The 19155-nt window shown below is 41.4% G+C and overlaps 1 protein-coding gene across 1 annotated transcript in view; it reads right to left on the minus strand.

The window, feature by feature from the left end:
* The window catches only part of LOC101169916 (receptor-type tyrosine-protein phosphatase beta), a 44495-nt gene extending 26239 nt beyond the window's left edge, over nucleotides 1-18256 (minus strand). The window contains exons 1-7 of the mRNA XM_011472851.3: nucleotides 18047-18256; nucleotides 9857-12465; nucleotides 8858-9137; nucleotides 6660-6923; nucleotides 4411-4680; nucleotides 3551-3814; nucleotides 3209-3475 (exon numbers count right to left, since the gene is read on the minus strand). Coding sequence (XP_011471153.3) covers nucleotides 3209-3475; nucleotides 3551-3814; nucleotides 4411-4680; nucleotides 6660-6923; nucleotides 8858-9137; nucleotides 9857-12465; nucleotides 18047-18104 — 4012 coding nt within the window. The 5' untranslated portion in view covers nucleotides 18105-18256. The remainder of the gene's footprint in view (nucleotides 1-3208; nucleotides 3476-3550; nucleotides 3815-4410; nucleotides 4681-6659; nucleotides 6924-8857; nucleotides 9138-9856; nucleotides 12466-18046) is intronic.
* Nucleotides 18257-19155: the final 899 nt, after the last annotated feature.

Below are 19155 nucleotides of genomic sequence, written 5' to 3' on the forward strand. Positions count from 1 at the left end.
TAAACACACTAACATGACATTACTCTGATCAGTTATTTGTTGCTATCCAGAAGTTTAAGTTTCGAAACAGTCACAGGGAAAACGCTGGAAGGGACAAGATCCAGGGGTTTAATCTCACTTTAAAAAAAACCTTTTTAGAAGTAATGGCAGAATAGCTACTCTCAAAAAACACAGGGGCCCCCAAGGTCTTTTAAGGCTGGCATTCAGGTGTGTGAAAACAATGGCAGGAAAGACATCAGCAACGTTCTCTGGGAGGAAACTGCAAATTTTCATCAGTTTGTGAAGGTCATAAATAGAATTTAGACATGTCCTCCCCAATTTTCTGTTAAAAGCTGCATATCAGACAGGTCATAACCAGTCCATGAGACCATACGCTACTCTGTTTTTTAGAATATCCATTACAAATCTGTGTGAGCACTGGAGCTCAACCAGGGTCTTCAACTAAACAGTGATCCAAGCGCAGGAGGATCTCCAACAGTATGATGACAGTAAGCCACCTTCATGAAGGGTTTCTTTTCCCCTCTGAGGTGTTTCTGTCACACCTTGCCATGCCTTTTTATATTATGGCAAAATCTTTGTCTCCATCTCTGAAACTCCAGAAGAAATTTCCAAGGAGAACCAGAAAAGGAACAAGAACAATTTATATCTGAGTGATTCTGAAAAGACAGATGATGCTGTGATGAAAGTGAAATTTTAAGGCTGTAGACCACTCGGTGAGCATGTAAAGTGAAATTGTTCATACACATTATTTCCACGGGCATGCTGCAGGCGACAGGTTGGGATCACTTACACAAACGCAAGGGGAAGTAAGGGTGAAATAGGTCAGATGCAGGCGTGTCGTACAAATTATTCAATTTTTCAACTCCCTTTATATAAATTATAAATTTTTTTCAACTCCATTCATATCCTGTGCTGTTCACATGATAGGTGTGAGCCTTCTGCTTGCCCTGAACAAACCTGTTCAGTGTTGTAGTTCTCTTTAAATGGCCAGTCAATGGTTTGATCTAATATGAAGCAACCAGAGAAGGAGCAAGGACGGATCTCAATCATACCTTTATTCTGTAATAATCCAATGAAGGGAGGAAGGTTAAACAAGTTGCTGAAATGATTTAGTCAAAGACCAGACCTAAGTCTGAGTTACATACTATGGAAGAAATAGTTCCTTAAAACCGCGAAAAAGAAGGATTCGAAGCTGCTTGGGGTACAATAAATAATCGATTAATCAATGACTTGATTTTTTTAAATTAAAAATGACGGTCAAAGGTTAAGGAAACTCGGGAGGTGGTTGTAGACTTATGCTAGTGACATGCGTAGAATTTTGTGAAAATTGCTTGAAAGGAATTTCTTTTTCCCATGTTGTAGAAACACGTGAAAATGGCTAAATCGCAGATTTTGGTACAAAATGGCCGCCAAACCTTCCTCTTGATATTGCTGACAAAGATATATTGGTTTCGTTTGTCAATTCTCAAAGAAAAAAAAATCTCAATTTTCTTTGTTTTTGCAGAGTCAGCACATTTTTTGTGACGTTTTCTTGCTTACCACGCCCACATTCCTTTATTAATCTTGTCGTATGTTATATCGTTTTGTTCAGCGCGGGTCAGGGGATCGCATATTTCATTTTCACGACATTCTGATAACAATGTGCGAGCTAGCTAGATCCCAAAGTTTGTGATTTTGCGGACACGCTGTTCAAAATCTACAACTTCTAATTCCAACATTTTGTCCACATCATCTTGCTATGGATGCCTGAGAAGTAACAAGATAATCGCTAAAAATCCCTAGGACGAGTTTTCGTATGTATTTGCCGGTGAAGGTGCCCTTTTTTCAAAATGCAAGATGGCGGCCTTTTTCCAAGGTCAAAGGTCAACGACACTTCTGTGGTGTTTGTAGACTGGAGCTGGAAGCAAGTGAGTGCAATTGCGTGAAAATCACTCAAACAAAAATGTCAAATATGTCCCATATTGTGGAAAAACACAAAAATCGCCAATTCTCAGAGTTTGCCACAAAATGGCCGCCAAGCCGTAGGTTGTGTGGCCATCCCATAATGATTTCAAAACTTTATTGGGACATCCCCAACATGTGTGTTTTGGTTTCATAACTGTATTTTGAAAAAAAAAATTTCAGCCCCATATGCGATGTTCGGCCCATTCAATTTTTTACAGGATCGCTCACCATGATGTCATCGTCTTTGGGGGTGATGTTGACTTTGTGGACATTTTGACGAGTATGCGGCAGGGGTCAAATTTTTGATTAAAGGTGGCGAAATCTTTCCAACTGTGAAAACAATATGGTCCTTGCAGTCAGTGACCATAATTAATTGAATCAAATCAACATTGGAAAATACCATTTGGATTGAGGCACGGTAGGTTTATTTTACTATAATGTAAAAATGACCAAGTGCATCACAGCGGACAACACACGTGTGATGCAGCAAAAACTGATCAGTCCATCATTCCAGTCCAAAGTGTGGACAGACTTTGAATAAAGTCGTGTGACCATCCAGTGTCTAGAATGTTCTAAGAATGTTCCCTTTGGATTCTTTGGATGTGGAAAAACAACAGTGGTGAACTTTAGGAAACTAACATGTGAATGGATTTGACATTCATTCTAGTTTACTTGTTTGTTTGGACACATATTTCATTTACACTTGATTATCTTGAAGAAATAAAAGGAATCTGGAAACCTTCACTGTTCAGTAGCAGGAATTTCTCTCAGAGTCACAGTGGTCTAAGTTTTGGATAAAGATGTCCTGGATCCATTATAGGTCACTGAATCAGATAGTTTAAAATGAACCAAAATCTAATATGAATTGTATTAGCAACCACAAAATATTATATGAATCATATCGTTGTTAAAATTTATTGTTCCATCCCTGAGAGCTGCTGAAGGAGAAGACAATACAGCTGTTGAAGGGTGAACAGTCAATGAAGGAAAAGTAACTGCAGTTGTTGGATGATCAACAGCTGATGAAAGAGTATTTGCAAGTGATAAAACAAAGTCTACAGCTTCTTAAGTTCTACTGTGGGCATGTTAACTGGTCATTAATATGACCCCCTAATCAATGTTAAAAAAATATATTTATATATATAAGTGTGAGTCTGAATCCGTAACATATTCCCCACTTTAAGACCTCTTCTGTTATTGGCAGATTGGGGATGGGGGGGGGGGGGGGCGCTACTGGTGGAGCTGTCATGGCGGGTATTCTCACCTGTGCGGCCCTCTCCCACAGCTTGTTTGGAAGTAAGTCCGGCCCTCACTGTGGTGACCACCACCTTGTACAGAGCTCCTGGTTTCAGTTCTTGGAAGACAACATGGCTGGTGTTCACTCCAACACTCTCATTCTTGATGACACTGCTATCATGGACCAGCAGAACCTGATACCAGTCTAGGTCTCCAGAGGCTGGTTCCCACAGTGTCTGCAGACTGTTGGTGCTGCCCAGACTAAAAACTTGGATGTGACCAACCCGAGCTGGAGCTGAGAAGACAAACAGAAAGACAGAATAGGTCTTCACATTTCACCTTATGAACTACTGCCAATCACTTGACGTACTGGTCCACGCCATCACCGAAGCTAAGCTGCTCAGGTTGCCGCTTCTGGTTACCACAGTGACAGTGTGACGGCGTCCTGGAGTGAGGCTGGTGAAGGTGCAGTCTCTGGCATCCAGCCTGAGGATCCTCTGAGAAATAGCAGTGGAGAGGTCCTCTGTGAGGAACACCAAGAAGCCATCCCACTGTCCAACGGGATGAATCCACTGGACACTCAAAGATGTCTCGTCAGAGTGGCGCAAGTGCAGCATCTCCACAGGCCGAGGTGCTGCCAGAAGACAAAGAGCAACTCAGGAAGGGAAGAACGACAGCTACACAATATAAAAGAACAAAACATCTATCCTCAGAGTTTAAGACTGAGCCAATGGGATGTTGAACCTTCAGGTTTATTAAAGTCTTGTGATGCTTTGGAAGAAGATTGTTTCTGTTACCCCAAGGTGCAGCTCAGGAACAGAGTGTCCTGTTGGGATTCCTCCCGCTGGTTTTTAGCCATGACTGTGGTGACTGAAACTCACCTCAGCCAATGGTAAATGGTATATACTGATATAGCGCTTACACATACTTATATACCACCCTTCTTGAAGGGCCATAGAGTTCCATTAAAACACATTCACACACTGATGCCGGCTCCTCTGCCGGACACTGGCGCCAACATATAACCACCAGGAGCGTCTTGTTTAATGACTTGACAAATGACACCACAACACATGGGTGCAAGGCGGGGAAGGTGTGAACTAAACCTGTGCTCTTCTGATTAGTGGTCAACCACTCTACATCTTCACCACACCTGAGGTAACTGTGGTGCTGCTTTTGACCAGTTTTAATCATGAGGCTAAGAGAAAGATGCTGCATTCGCCAACTTACCCAGTCTGCTGCTGCAACGTGTCGTGTTACCCAGAATGCCATAGTGCACAGTGAGCTCTGCTGTGTAAAGGCGTCCAGGCACCAGGCCAAGTGTATCAACAGAAATGACAAGCTCGCTGCTTAGCTTGCTGACAGTCTGGTTCAGAAGAATGGTGGTGCCATCTAGGACCAGGGCATTGTAGTTGTCAAAGTTTCCTCTGGGGGGTTTCCAGCTGAGTCGCACAGTGCGGCTATTGATGGACATGGAGAAAGCAGATGGCAGGCCAGGCGCTGAAAACATAGGACACACATAAGTGTTAGCTTCTCCCCCCAAATCCCTCTGTGTGCCTTCTCCTTAACCCAGATCCTAATGTCCTCAGCCATGAGGAGACTCACTGATGGAAACCGATCTTTGATTGCAGTAAGTCAAATCTTAATGAACATTTTTGGAGATGATCTTCCTTCACTTTGTGATTCTTTGTTGTTTCTATGCCTTGATTTAGACAAAAAAAGGGGAAAATGTTTGCTTCATAGATAAAAGTTATAGTATTTGGAATTGTTCTGACGGTTGATGGTTCTGGGTGCTAAATAGCTTATAGGTGACCTGTTGTTGCTTTAGACCAACAAAGAAACCTTAATTTGTTGGTTTTATCAAGGATGTGTTTTGAGCTACTTTCAACCATTCTATATAATCAGGTTAAAGTTGAACCCTCCTTATGTGATGATCTGCGAAACCGACGAGGGAGGACATGAGAGCTACAGCTGCAGGACAACCTTTGTCTTTGTCCTGCTTGATCTTTCTGCAGCTCTCTTCATTATTGATCACCCCATTCTCCTCTCTACCTTGACGAACTTTGCTTCTCTGCATGGTCCTGGAATGGATTACATCCTGATGGAGGTCCTGACCTTTCCTGTAAACCTTCATACACCAGGCTCCATTCACTATCAAGCTCAGAGATCGTTCCACAAAAATGTGGGGCTCATTGATAAGGGCTAGTTTAACTTTGCTGAAAACATTTCCTCATCTTCCAATTGCTTTGTCATGTACCATCAAAAGATCAGCTTCTACCTTTCTGTTCTCCTTGGTCAGACTCTGTGATCTTCATCCAACTGCATAATTCAACTTCAACTGATCATTTTCTACCATCCCGTAGTACTGTTCACACTTTTGCACTACTTCCTGTGCCTCCTCCAACACCTCCCTCAATCAACTGAGTTCATTTTCTATCAGCTTTGACTCAGAACAAAGGTGTTTTTGTGAACTTCCTTTGAGGAAAGTGTCTGAGAAGAACTGAATGACAAATATTGGTCAGTCTTCCCCTGTGACAGCAAATTAGATTCTTCCTCAAAACCTGTGGTTCCCCCTCTCTTCAACCAGCTCCATGATAACTGTGGTCCATGTGCTGCTGCTGTGTCCATGTGGCATAAATAACAGTGGGAGGGCCCTTTGAGGATGTTACAGGATAGCTACCCATCACCTGGAGCACAAAGTGACCTGATCAGAAAGAACCATGTTCTTGCAGATGTGCATGTTAGAACAAATGTCTTGTTTCAAGCAGTATTGGAACCATCCTGGTCCTGGATGTTTCAGCATATTCATAGATGAGCTTCAGGCCTAGAAGTCAATTCATTTTAATGAGGTCACTTCCTGTTGACAAAACACCACAAATGATCCCAATGTTGAAGCTAAAAACATTGTATTCTTTAAAAGATGTGTGCATCCTGATCAAGCTCCTTCACTGTTCATCTACAAACACGTCTCAAGTCTTTGTCAGGAGCTGCTGGGTGTGCTGTAATACAAAGGCAGTGTTTTTCAACCGTGTGCAGCGGCACAGTAGTGTGCCGTAAGAGATGGTCAGGAATACAGTGGGAAATTAATCATTTTCTCTGATCTAAAACATCTCCAGGATATCAGCTCTGTGTTCATCCAACCAGGCCCTGATAAAAACACTGAGTAGTTAGGAATATGAAAGATCATAAAGTACATTCAGTTCAGTCACAGGTGTTGTCACGTTCATTCGATTCTATTAAAGACACTTTGATAAGAATGATGATGCCTCAATCATCACAAAAAATCCACGTGAGATCTTGGAGGGACTGTACATCAATACTGACTATGGAGTCTCCTTTTTTACATTTTTGGATGCTTCCATTTTTGGAAGTGTACCTTGGCTCAAAAAAGGTTGAAAAACACTGTACTAAGGTTGAGTAACACTGCAGAACTGAAAACCTATCAATGAAGAATTTTTAAATCAGCCTGTAACACCAACCTGTGATAGCATCAGTGGAGGTGGAACTCTTGAGGCCTGCAGCCTCTGCCACCACGGTGATGGTGTATCGAGTACCCGGCTCCAAACTCTCAAAGTCAACAGACGTGGTGGTATTCTTCACAGTGATGTTTTGCAGAAGAACTCCATTCCAGTCCATTAGCAGAACCCTAAATTTCTCCAACCGTCCAGCACCAGCCTGCCAAGATGCCTTAATTTTCTCAGAGGAAGAGGATGCCACCTGCAGGTGGACTGCAGCAGAGGGAGCTTCAGGATGACAGAGAGAGAGAATGAGCTTTCTGCTGATTTAGTCAACCATTCCTGTGTTCTGGATTTCAGGACTTTTCCTATAAAAACTGGGATTGTGAACAGACACAATTTGAAAACTTGTCAGCAGTACAAAACCAGAGCTCAAACCCGGACAAATAAACTTATGAATTAGATTTTTTTTTCTAGAAAACCATTCCATAATTAACTGTCCCAGAACTGTTCATTTAAATCTGGACTTGGCAACTGCAGAACCTGTGAGTATGATGCTGGGAAATTATCTTGTGCTCAGGTTCTACAGATTCATTTGATACTAGTCTGCCGGTCCAGCAAAACAGGACCAGAACACCAAGGGCACAAGAAAGCGACATTGAATCAATAGGTAGGACTTTATACTGAGCTTGAAGAGGGTGAAGCTGAACCTCCAGGTAGGCTGTTTCCCTGGGCCTAAGGCAGGAGACAACACTGTGTTTAACTTCACTTATGTTGAACCTGGTGGCAAGACTATCCATTATTCAAACCCTACTTTTTCTTTCTGCTTGCCTAATAGACGAAAGACTCTGTGGATCAGAACATGGATGTGGTTTGGAAGGAGGATGGGTTGAGGGCAGTTTTGGATAACACTACATTGGTGGAAGAGAATCATAAATGACAGGCAGAGGTGTTTCCAGTGAAGCAGAGAGAGTCAAAACAGGAAATAGAAACTTCTGAGTGGGTGACACGAGAGAACATCAGTACTGAACTCTTCCCTGCTCCTCATCATGGCTTCCTGTCTAAGAAGACCTCTCTGGTTCCTGAATGCCAGCAACACCCAGAGCACAGAGACCCAAAGGACCTGGGTCACACAGAGTATGGAGACGGGACAGGAAATAGGAGGAGGTGTGGATGGGATCTGCAGGCTACAAGCAAAACTTCTCCCTTCCTGGTGAGTTTCCTCTCTGCTTCCATGTTTATGTACCTCCCTCACCACATCTGTCTCTTTGGTGCAATTTACTGAAGTAAATTTAGCTTAAAAAAATCTACTGGACCTAAACAAAATATGACCTTTGTGAGCATTAGACTCACAACACTTAAGCCGTGTGGACATAAGCCATGGAACATTTGGGTCGCAAGTGGTATTTAGATCAGAAATCACACCTAAAGTGTTAAAGGAATCAGACCAGGACCAAACCAAGCCACCTTTGTGGCTGTGGCCTTTTGTTGCCTGACCCAACAGCGGAGACAGAGCTTTGACCAAATGTTGGAAAGCTCAGTGTCCAAAGGCTAAACATGTACTTCTTTTTTGAAGACCTGAAAGTGTGAGTACCCAAAAAATATTCAGATGGATTTTTTGTTCAGTGCATAAGTTAAAATTCCTCTGTTTATAAACTCTGAGGTGAGCTTTGCATACATGTGTGCACACATATGTGCTCCCCTCAATGGTCCTTGTTTTCCTAGATTATCCGTGCTAACATGAAACAAACATGTCAGAAAAGGATCTTTATTTGTCTAGCATGTCTTCAGTCAGGACTTTCTTCAGATCCTATGCAGATGATCCTTTCTGCCCACTGCTATGACCTTCAATGATTGAAGAATCACTGTGGTTTATTTTAGTCTTAGGAATGTTACAATATTTTTGTTTTTAAAACAATTATCTTTCTGTCTATAGGAGTCACGTCCCCTGATATCATGTACTGTTATGCCTCTTTATCATCAGATGTCAGCGGTTTTTGTGTTGCTTCACTGTTGGGATGTTATTCTGGTGAAACCATTGAGATTTTTTCTTGACCAATATTCTTTTTAAACTCAAATGTCTGCATTGAAAGATGTGTTTAAACCTATTTTTAGGCCAACTCTTGGTTCCATTGAGAGCCTTTGTGCAAATTTTGACTGACAAAAACACACTGGTTCTTCTTGGTAAGGATATACGTGTAAAACCAATCTTCAGGCTTTACCTGTCCTCATGTAGGTGCTGCTTTGCCCTCCATCCTTCTTGGAGATCACAGTCACCTGGTGCAGAGTTCCTGGTTCCAAGTTGCTGATGTGGCAGATGAACATGCTGCTGTTTTTCCCATTCAGCTCACATTGAAAGACGCCAGGTGAGGAAGGTGAGTTGATGACAGCGCTGAATTCACAAGACAAACTGGTGCTGGTCAACAGGAGAATTGCTGACTCTGAACTGGTGCTGATCTCTGTCACTTGTGGAGAACATCTGGGTCCCCTTGATGTGTGAACCTTCAAAAGCAGACCTGAACATGAGCACTGAACACCTAAAATATGCATGTCAGTCATTTAGTTTATACACTGCATGAAAGGATGGTGTTAACACAGCATAATAGCAACAAGCTAAATCAATGGGTTGATGTGTCAAAAGAAGAAGCTGTCAAATCTGCATCACTGACACAATACAAAATGATTACTTTAGTCTCTCTTCAGTCGGACAAAAGCTCGACATGATGAGCCTCCAAGTCCACGTTTCATGTTTAAAACTGGAATCCCAACACTATGCAGAGTTTGTCTGAGATCAACTGACTCAGAATCCAGCATTTCTGATGTCAGAACAATCACTCTTCTTCTTTTACAGCTCCCCCATTAGACTCTGTTGATCTCCACAGAAGAGACTGGACAACACCCCACCCTGGCTTCCTTCCTGCCTCCCTTCAGCCTCAAACAGCAGGTGCACCAGTTATGTTGTGGCACAGCAAATAGAGCTCAGCTGAAAGTCAAGTCTAAACTTAAGAACCTCGTTTTTTTTTTTCCTAACTACCTTAAAACTTGACTCCAAGTCAGTATGAAAGTTCTTTTTTCTCTTTGCATTTGATGATAAATGAAAAAAGAACAGAAGACCTTCTATGAACATGCTTGATAAGATGAATGTTTACATTTTAGCAGATTGACATTAAGTTTTTTGAAAACAATAGCCGGCATGGTTCAACAAAGACAACAACACTCACCTTAACAGTGGCTGGAACTGTAGTTGTACTCAAAGGAGGCTGGAGGGTTGTGCTGATGGCAGTTCCTGTGGTCGTTTTTCTTGTTGTAGAAGGCGTAGTGACCAAAAGTGGTGTTGAAGGTGTAAAAGCTTGAGTCTTACTTTTGGCTACAGATGAACTATTTAATGAAGTAGGTGTAGGTGTTTTAGCTACCTGTTGATTATCTCCATGTGTGATTGCAGGAGTTTTTTTAGACAAGTTCATGGTTGTGACAGTTTTTGCAGATGTTGCATGTGTAGTCCGAACCGTAGCAGGTGTTGTTAAATGTCTTGAGACAGTTTTAAACAGACGTTTGGTCACAGGTGAGGTAAAACGAGTGGTTTCAGATGTGGTTGTCAGTTTGTCCACAGGTTTTGTAACAGGCTTTGTTACTGGTTTGGTCATGTGTGTGGTTCCCAGTTTGTACATAATTGTTGTCACAGGGTTGGTTACAGGTGTGGTCACAAGTATTGTCACAGGTTTGGTCTCAGATGAAGTCACAGGTATTGTCACAGGTTTGGTTTCAGATGAAGTCACAGGGACTGTCACAGGTTTGGTTTCAGATGAAGTCACAGGGACTGTCACAGGTTTGGTCTCAGATGAAGTCACAGGTATTGTCACAGGTTTGGTCTCAGATGAAGTCACAGGGACTGTCACAGGTTTGGTCTCAGATGAAGTCACAGGTATTGTCACAGGTTTGGTCTCAGATGAAGTCACAGGTATTGTCACAGGTTTGGTTTCAGATGAAGTCACAGGGACTGTCACAGGTTTGGTCTCAGATGAAGTCACAGGTATTGTCACAGGTTTGGTCTCAGATGAAGTCACAGGGACTGTCACAGGTTTGGTCTCAGATGAAGTCACAGGTATTGTCACAGGTTTGGTCTCAGATGAAGTCACAGGTATTGTCACAGGTTTGGTCTCAGATGAAGTCACAGGGACTTTCACAGGTTTGGTCTCAGATGAAGTCATAGGTACAGTCACAGGTTTGGTCTCAGATGAAGTCACAGGTACTGTCACAGGTTTGGTCTCAGATGAAGTCACAGGTACTGTCACAGGTTTGGTCTCAGATGAAGTCACAGGTATTGTCACAGGTTTGGTCTCAGATGAAGTCACAGGTATTGTTGCAGGTTTAGGTGTTATTCCAGGTTTGGTCACAGGGATCTCCACTTGTGTTGTCACAGGTGTAGGCACTGATTGGGTTACAAGTGTTTTCATGGAAGTGATCCCAGGTTGAGTCTTGACTGTGCTCACATATTTGGTTGCAGATTTAGTGTCAGGTTTGACCAAATCTCTGACCAGATTTGTAGATGTGACCACACCTACAGGTTTGCTTGCAGGTATGGTCACAAGTAAGGTCATAGGTGTACTTGCTGATGTAGTTTCAGGTGTGCTTGTATATTTGGTCATACTTGAGTTCATAGGTGCATTTCCAGGTGTGGTCACAGGTGTGGTGACAGCAATGGCTATAGGTGTTGTGTCAGGTGTGGTCACAGGTCTAGTTGCATGTGTGGTAATAGGTGTCTTGACAGGTTTGGTTCCAGATTTGGCCACGTGTGTTCTTGCAAGTTCAGTCCCAGGTGTTGTCACAGGTGTGCTTGCAGGTTTTATCAAAGATGTTGTCACCGGTGTCCTTGCAGGTTCAATCACAAGTGTTTTCACAGGTGTGATTGCAGGTTTTATCAAAGTTGTGCTTGCAGGTTCAGTCACAGGTGTTGTCACAGGTGTGCTTTCAGGTTGTATCACAGGTGTTGTCACAGGTGTTCTTACACGATTTGTTGCACGTGTTGTCACAAATTTGCTCAACAGTGTTACTGCAGTCATCATTTCAGTTATGTTCATAAGTCTAGTTATAGGTGTTTTCCTGCTCAAAGATTTCTTTGTATGGTGGGTGGAGCTTGTGGCTGATGAGGAATTTTGGAATACTTCACCATTACTGTCAGTGGGGTCAGGGTGTGACTGTGTAATAAAAGCAGGTATCAGGTGTGCTGCAGCAGGTACTGTGAAGGGTGTGAAGGGCTGTGAAGCAAATACTGTTGATTTGCTGTTGTGTTCTGACTCTGATTTAGCTGTAAATGAGACATGGGTCAGCTCTGTGGAGGCCACTGTGTCACCTATGACTTGTGGATCCGCTGTAGAATCCCTGGTGATGGTGAATCTACTGGCTCTAAACTCAGTCTGGTCTCTGATCAAAGAAGATCCGCTGAACGCTTCTGTCTGTTCTGAACTTGATGTACTCTGGAGCTCTATGCTGCTTCCTTCTGACACAGGTGCTTGACTGGCCATGAGCTCAGCGGGATGCAATAAATCAGTTGGATTGGTGTTCACACCTAAAGACTGAGTGACTGAGAAAGAAACATTGGTGCGTAAATGAGCAGGTTCGTTGGCGTTATCATACTCTGAGGCTTCTTTAGCTGTTGAGCTTTGAGGACTGGAACTAAGGATCTGTTGGATGGTTCTGTGGGGTTCTTCTGTATCTGTTAGAGATTCGGTATCACCTGTTTTGTAAAAAGAGCTGGTAGGGATATCATAGTTGCTGGAGAGTTCCATTGGTGCATTAGCAGAGGGAGGATATCTGGGAATGGAGGACGTGTCTGAAAAATGGAGAACATAACCGATAAAGAAAAGGGTTTGTGGACATTGAAAGCAAAAGACGGCAAGTTTGTCAGATAAATCAAACAGCTAAAGAAAGGTAATTAGAAAACGGTTGTATTTATGAGAATAGTCCAGAGCATGCATTATGGTCAACTTGAGCATGATTTTTTCTTCTGGACATTTTCAACACGTAAATCTTTTTTTGATGTCATTATTTGTATTTGTCAACATGATTCTGAAAACAGTCTGATAAGGGGAGCAGTAGACGCCTATGCTAATCAAGCAGGCCCCTCCCACTACACACTGGACGTTTAACAGACTTGCTGAAACATTGAGGTCATTTTATAGTAAAAATGTGAAACTATCATTCTGTTCTCTGGAGCATTTACCAAACAGTATTATTAAATATAACCTCTCTTACAACAGTGTCCACACATTAAGTCTCTCTTAATGTGTGGAAAATTTGACAACAGAACCAAACTCTGTCCGATCCTTAATGCAGAAAAGCATGCTTTTGTTTCCTCCTGTCATTCTGGATTTCAATGAGAGTACACAAATATGAACTTATCAAAACTTTTAAAAAATGTTACATGCACTTTTCTACCCGAATTGATGCCCATGGAGCTTTAAAGTCACAGTCTCATTTACCCATTTCAAATATATCACACCAGAAGCAGGAAGGCAAGACCATGACCTTTTTTTCATTCATTCATCTTCTAATCCATTTGTTCCCTTTCGGGGTCACGGGGCTGCCGAAGCCTATCCCGGTCACTTGCGGGAAAAGGCAGTGGACACGGTAGACAGGTCGCCAGTCTGTGGCAGGGCCACAATCACACACCCATGCACACTCACATTCACACCTATGGACAATTTAGAGTAACCATGAATGCATATAGACTTTTTCTATGAAGCATGTTTTTGGATGGTAGGAGGAAGCCGGCAGGTCCCCCAGCCGGGACTTGAACCAGGGGCATTGTCGCTGTGAGGCAAGAGTGCCACTGTGCAGCCCACAAACCTGCAATCTTCAAATCAGGAGCCAACTGCTCCACCTCTGCACTACAGGACTGGTTTCCTATCTACTCAAAAATCGTTTATAGAATTGCTCTAACTTGTCATTGGATCTATTGAAATCCTTCCATTCATACCATCCATTGCAAACTCTTCCATTGTTTGGACTGCTGACATAAATTCAACAGATTATTTTCAAAAATGTCATTTGGGTATCCAATTTTAGTCCCCCAGATGTCAGATTGTGATTCTAAAAAATGTTAAGGTTGTTTTAGAAAAGCTATGTTTTATTTTAACTAATTAAGAAAATTGTCCACACATGTTAAATGACCAAACTGAATCTGAATGGATGAATAAGAAGAACCCTCCAACAGAACATGACTAGTATGGGTTTTAGGCACAGGCAATGCGGGCAATTGCCCGAGGCGCAAAAATTTAAATGGGGTACCATCCCCGTGATTCGAAGAAAAAGAAAATTAACAATCGGTTTTCTATTATGTTATTTCACAGACTTTGGAACGGCCTAAAACCTGCGAATTGGAACCCCCCCGAGCTGCACACGCTCCTGTCTTAAAGAAGGAGTGTGAAGGAAAAGGGGAGGGGTAGTGGGCGCAGGCATCAAGGTGAGCACAGAGCACAGCCTCGATTGCGCAACACCTGGATCATCGTATGCTGTTGGATTACTCCGCTCATGCTAATAAAGTCATTATTTATTAACTATTGCAGACATTTTTATTACTTGTCTTTTTTTTCCTAGTAGAATGTAGTTTTTTACGTCTGCTTGGCATGTAGCTGGTGTTAGTAACATATTTGATATAAAGACAGCAGGTAATGCAGGCAATAAAACAGCTGCGCTTTTCAAGATCACAAATGAACAATAGAAGATTTGTTTTTTAAAGAATTTAGGTCAGGGGTCGGGAACCTTTTTGGCCGAGAGAGCCATAAAAGCCACATATTTTTAAAAGTAATTTCGAAAGAGCCAAACAATATTGACGTGTCCCTTTCCCACACTGAGGCATGGAGACGTAACCTCTTTTAAGGTTCTTTATTCTGGTTACTGCAGGCCGTAACCAACGCCGTACAAACAATTCAGCAACTCCTGGATCTCTCCCGCCGAGATGAGAGCGCTTCTCCCAACTTTTTATTCCCTCACTGCCGCATCAGCCCTCCCATTTCCCTTATTCGGCCCATAGCTGAACCCCATTGGTCCAAACTCCCCAACGACAGGCTGAGTGACAGAACTGAGAGCCAATCAGATCTCTGCATGATGCGTTTAATGAACTCCAGAATTTAGAACGCCACCTAACAACAGCCACCCAGTCCAAGTCAGTCCGCAACAATGTTTAAAACTAAATATACAAGTGAATGTGTGGATTTGATGTATTTTCAACACTTTTAAAGGACAATCAGTCTGTGGATTCTTTTTTTAATAACATTGTTATGCTGTTGCTAATAAATGATGAGTATTTCTTACCATTATTACGACTTCTGGTGCTGCATGGTTTTGCTGATGGTCTAGTCTGGTTGATACGTGGTGAGTTTCAGCTTCATGCAGTCGTTGAGACTTTAAACGTGATCGTCTGTCTGAATGTTCTGTAGATGTGAGAATGACTGCACACATGCAGATGCAGAGCCAAACACACACTCACACGCTGCAGTGAGTGACGGGCAGGTCAAATAATGTCAAATAAGTTTTGACATTCCCTGCGCGATTCACCTTGCTGCCTGTGTGCCCCCCCCCCCCCCCTTTCTTCCTCACAAATCCCGTCCCTGCCACTGCGCGCTCTTTCTCAGAGACGGGAGCGCGCAGTTGAAGGGACGGTAGTTCGCACGTTTCAGGCTGTTATAAACTCTGTGAAACAATACATAATAGTAAATTGATAGTGGTGCAGATTTATTTTCTCCAAGCACCGCTACTACTGCGCGCCCCCCCTGGCATCGCATCGCACCCGAGAAGGACTGGTCTAATGAAAAAAAAAAAGTATTTTTAAAGATTTGTCTGTGAGCCACATGCGACCATCAAAAGAGCCATATATGGCTCGCGAGCCATAGGTTCGCGACCCCTGATTTAGGTTTTTTGGAGGACTTTTTACTGTTCCAAAATTCCAAATATTTTGGGAGTAATCCCAGTGATGAGTTATGTAATTTTGTTTTTAATTTTTTATATAAGACATAAAAATGATATTCACAATAACAGTTTTTTTTTAAATAAAATACCCCTGATGTGTTTCACAAAGACACAAACAGTACATCACACACCAAGCATAAATTAACTTATTGCTAAAAAACATGAGGAATCCAGCTCTAAAAAAATGGGCAAAAGAGCAAAGAAAACTGAATGATTTGATCTGTTTTTAAAAATTAATGTTTTTTGTTTGTTGTTTTTTTTCTGCTGCATGTTCATATTTGTATAACTTTGACAGAATATATTTTTATGGAGAGCAAAATGTGATACGTTATTTAAGGTTTGACTTGATTTATTCTGGATTAATTTTCCTATCTGTCTTTATTCATGTATATGTTCAAAAAGTTACGTTTGATAGGTTTAAAAGTTTCGCTTTGGTGTGTTCAGTAAATGTTTATGTTGTTTGGCCCGCAAACTAAGGCATTTTTTGGATTTAGGGTCTCTGTGCAACTGAGTTTGACAACCCTGTAATATGAGTTTATAAAATTCTTGAATTTTCTATGTAAAATGGCCAAATAAGGGAACACAAAAGGATATCGTCAAATTTGTCTGTGTGCGGAGGGGCAGCGGGTTACTTGCCCAAGGTAAGTGTTAGTGTATACCGCCACTGAACCTGACTCAGTAAAGGTGACTGGTTGTACTGCATTACTGTAGATCATTCAATTTAATTCTTATTTCAAATAATTTTAAACAGAAGTATAAATTAAATAAAAAATATGAAGGTTAAAAAGTTTGACCAAGGTTCATATTAAGTTTCAACACGTAAAACCCCCAAAAACCATTTTTAAAATAATCTTATATAACATTTTTACAGTTTCATCAGAATTGTAAGGCACATTACAATCCGTAAGACAACAATAAAAATCCCCTCTTATTGTAAATCATAATACACAATTTATAAGCATTATTTTAAATGTTTAAATTATAGATTTTTTAATTGCTTGTTTAAACCTTCCTGTTTGACATTTCTTTCAGTTCTTTAAAGCAGCTGCTCTTTAACTGAACCTATCAACAGTATTACTACAGGAAGAAGAAGACGGACATACTGCCACTATTCATCAGTGGGGTCTGGTGAATAGTGGAATACGAACACCACAGAGCTGCTGAAAAAGACCAGCAGAGACTGTATTTCCTGAGGATACTCAGGCAGAAAACCATCTACCGAAGACTGTTGGTGACCCTTTACCGTACCACTGTAGAAAGTGTACTAACATACTGCATATGCACTGGTTCAGCAGCTGTACAGCGGCTCAAGGGAAAGCTCCTCACTGGGTCATCAACACCAACCAAAGATTGTTGCCTGCCGTCTCCCCACAGCTCCCGCTGCCTCAGCAGAGCAAAGAACATTATCAGAGACGCTTCACACCCTGTTTGATCTGTTGCCTTCAGGCAAACGCTACAGGTCAAGCAGAGTACGGTCAAAAAGATTCCAGAACTGTTTTCATCGAACTGCCATAAACATGTTAAACATGGCCAGAAAACATTAAACCTGGACCTCTTCTTGTAAATTTAAATAAGGTGTAAGTTTTCTTTGTATTATTATTACTATTACTATTAATATTATTATTTCTCTGGTTTTAACAATTATAACACATATTGAAGCACTTTTAATGTACTTTTATATATTATTTATCATTTTTAGTAGAACGTTTCTTTTACCTGGGGTTATTTTTAAGGCAGGACAGTTGCACCGACCAGGAAGCACTTTTAATTTCATTGAAAGTGTGACAAGGACAAATAAAGATCTATCTATCTACTGCCTGATTCAGTTCAGATAACTGGTGGGGAAAGCACCACATTAATCCTAAAATGACCCCCCCCCCCCCAACAGTCAAGGTCATTAGCAGGGAAACTTTAATGTATATCTCTATCACCCACATTAACCTTGACTGAAGCCCCCAAATTAACAGTTATGCCCCAGAAGATTGTAATAAAGCTCACAGTCTAACAGAAGTAGCTGACTTCACACACCAACACACACCGATGAAGCTCTCCACCAACAAGAATACTGCTTCCTCTGCCAGAGCCGTGTTTTAGGTTTGGTTAAGTAATGGGCATGCCTGATGTCCATTCTTTTATTAAAAATTTAGAGAGAAATCTTTGGCTAAAAGATTTTGCCAACCTTTACTGTCGTCTACTCCTCAGGTTTCGCACTAAAGAGCTGCAGTTTACATTAGTCAGCAAGCACAAATATTCAGCCAGAGTCAAACAGATTGCTAACTCGTACCTGGTTTCACCAGCTAAAGTCCCTGCTCTGACACCGGACAACAAATCCCAACCTGACCTCACACCAAACACCAGGTCTTTGATGGACCTGACAGCACAGAGACTGTTCTAGAACCTGATCTGATTGAGAAACAAACACAAACAGATCTCACTCTACTTACACAAATAGGATGGTCCAAGCAGCAGAACCAAATCTAGAACCAGAGACAGGCCCTCCATGTTGCTCTTTCTCGTACCCCCCAGCTTCTGAAGAGCTATGCTGGAGTGAAGAGGGGAAGTGTGTCTCTGAGGGAGGAAAAAGTCTGTATGCAGCGCTTCCTCCTATTCAACTGAGCGCAGGACTCAGAGCTGCAGAAAAAACGTGTGGGTCGGAAATGCCAGAGAATGTTCCCAGCAGAAAACAGCGATTTGAAAAGAGAAAATTGAAGCTTTATGAAAGACATGATGAAAAAATCAACCATCTTCAAGGACCAAAGCTCTTTGCAACTCACCCATTATTCACCCATTGACATGCCAATGTGGCAGAGCTGCCATGCAAGATACTAACCAGGCTGCTGATGTAGTGACTTGATTTTTATGTATGAACATTCTCAAAACTTCACAGTGATGATTTAATTTTGAAATGATTTTATGTTGAGTTAACATATTATACAATGATGTATTATGTTAATTGTCCAATTCTTTTATTTAATAAATTAGTTCCACATTGTTACCTGTTGCGCAGGGAAGGTAGTTAGTGAGCCACACCCTCCCTCGATGCAGCAACTGCCCCTCCCTTTTTAGTTGGAATAAGGAGTCTGTGCTGGTGAGGTGTGTCTTCTGCGGTATCCCAATTTCTAAGTTAGTTGTTGCAAAATTGGGATTAGCTTCTTAAATATGTTCAAATTTGATGCTATTGGCTCTTTCTCATTTTTTAACAAAATGTTTCCTTTTTTAATATGTTCTATTGGGAAATGTGTTTAACTTTCACAAAATATTTTTTTTCCATCTCAGGCATAATTTTGATTTTATAAGTTTTCTTTATTTCTAGTTGTGGTTGAAGTCAATTTTCAACCCGATATATACACTGTAGAATCTTCATGAATATTATGATAAAAATTGTTTATTAAAATTTCAATATTTCTAAACTATTTGCATGTCCCCTGTTCTAATTCAATCGTTTAAAACTGAAATTTTCTCTTAAAAAAAGGTTCTTCTTAAAATGTAACTAACAGGCAAAATTCACTGTGGTCATTTTAATGAAATAAGCATTTTATTGGAAGATTTGCAA

This window comes from Oryzias latipes, chromosome 6, assembly GCF_002234675.1.
Source record: "Oryzias latipes chromosome 6, ASM223467v1".
NCBI classification, from domain to species: domain Eukaryota; kingdom Metazoa; phylum Chordata; class Actinopteri; order Beloniformes; family Adrianichthyidae; genus Oryzias; species Oryzias latipes.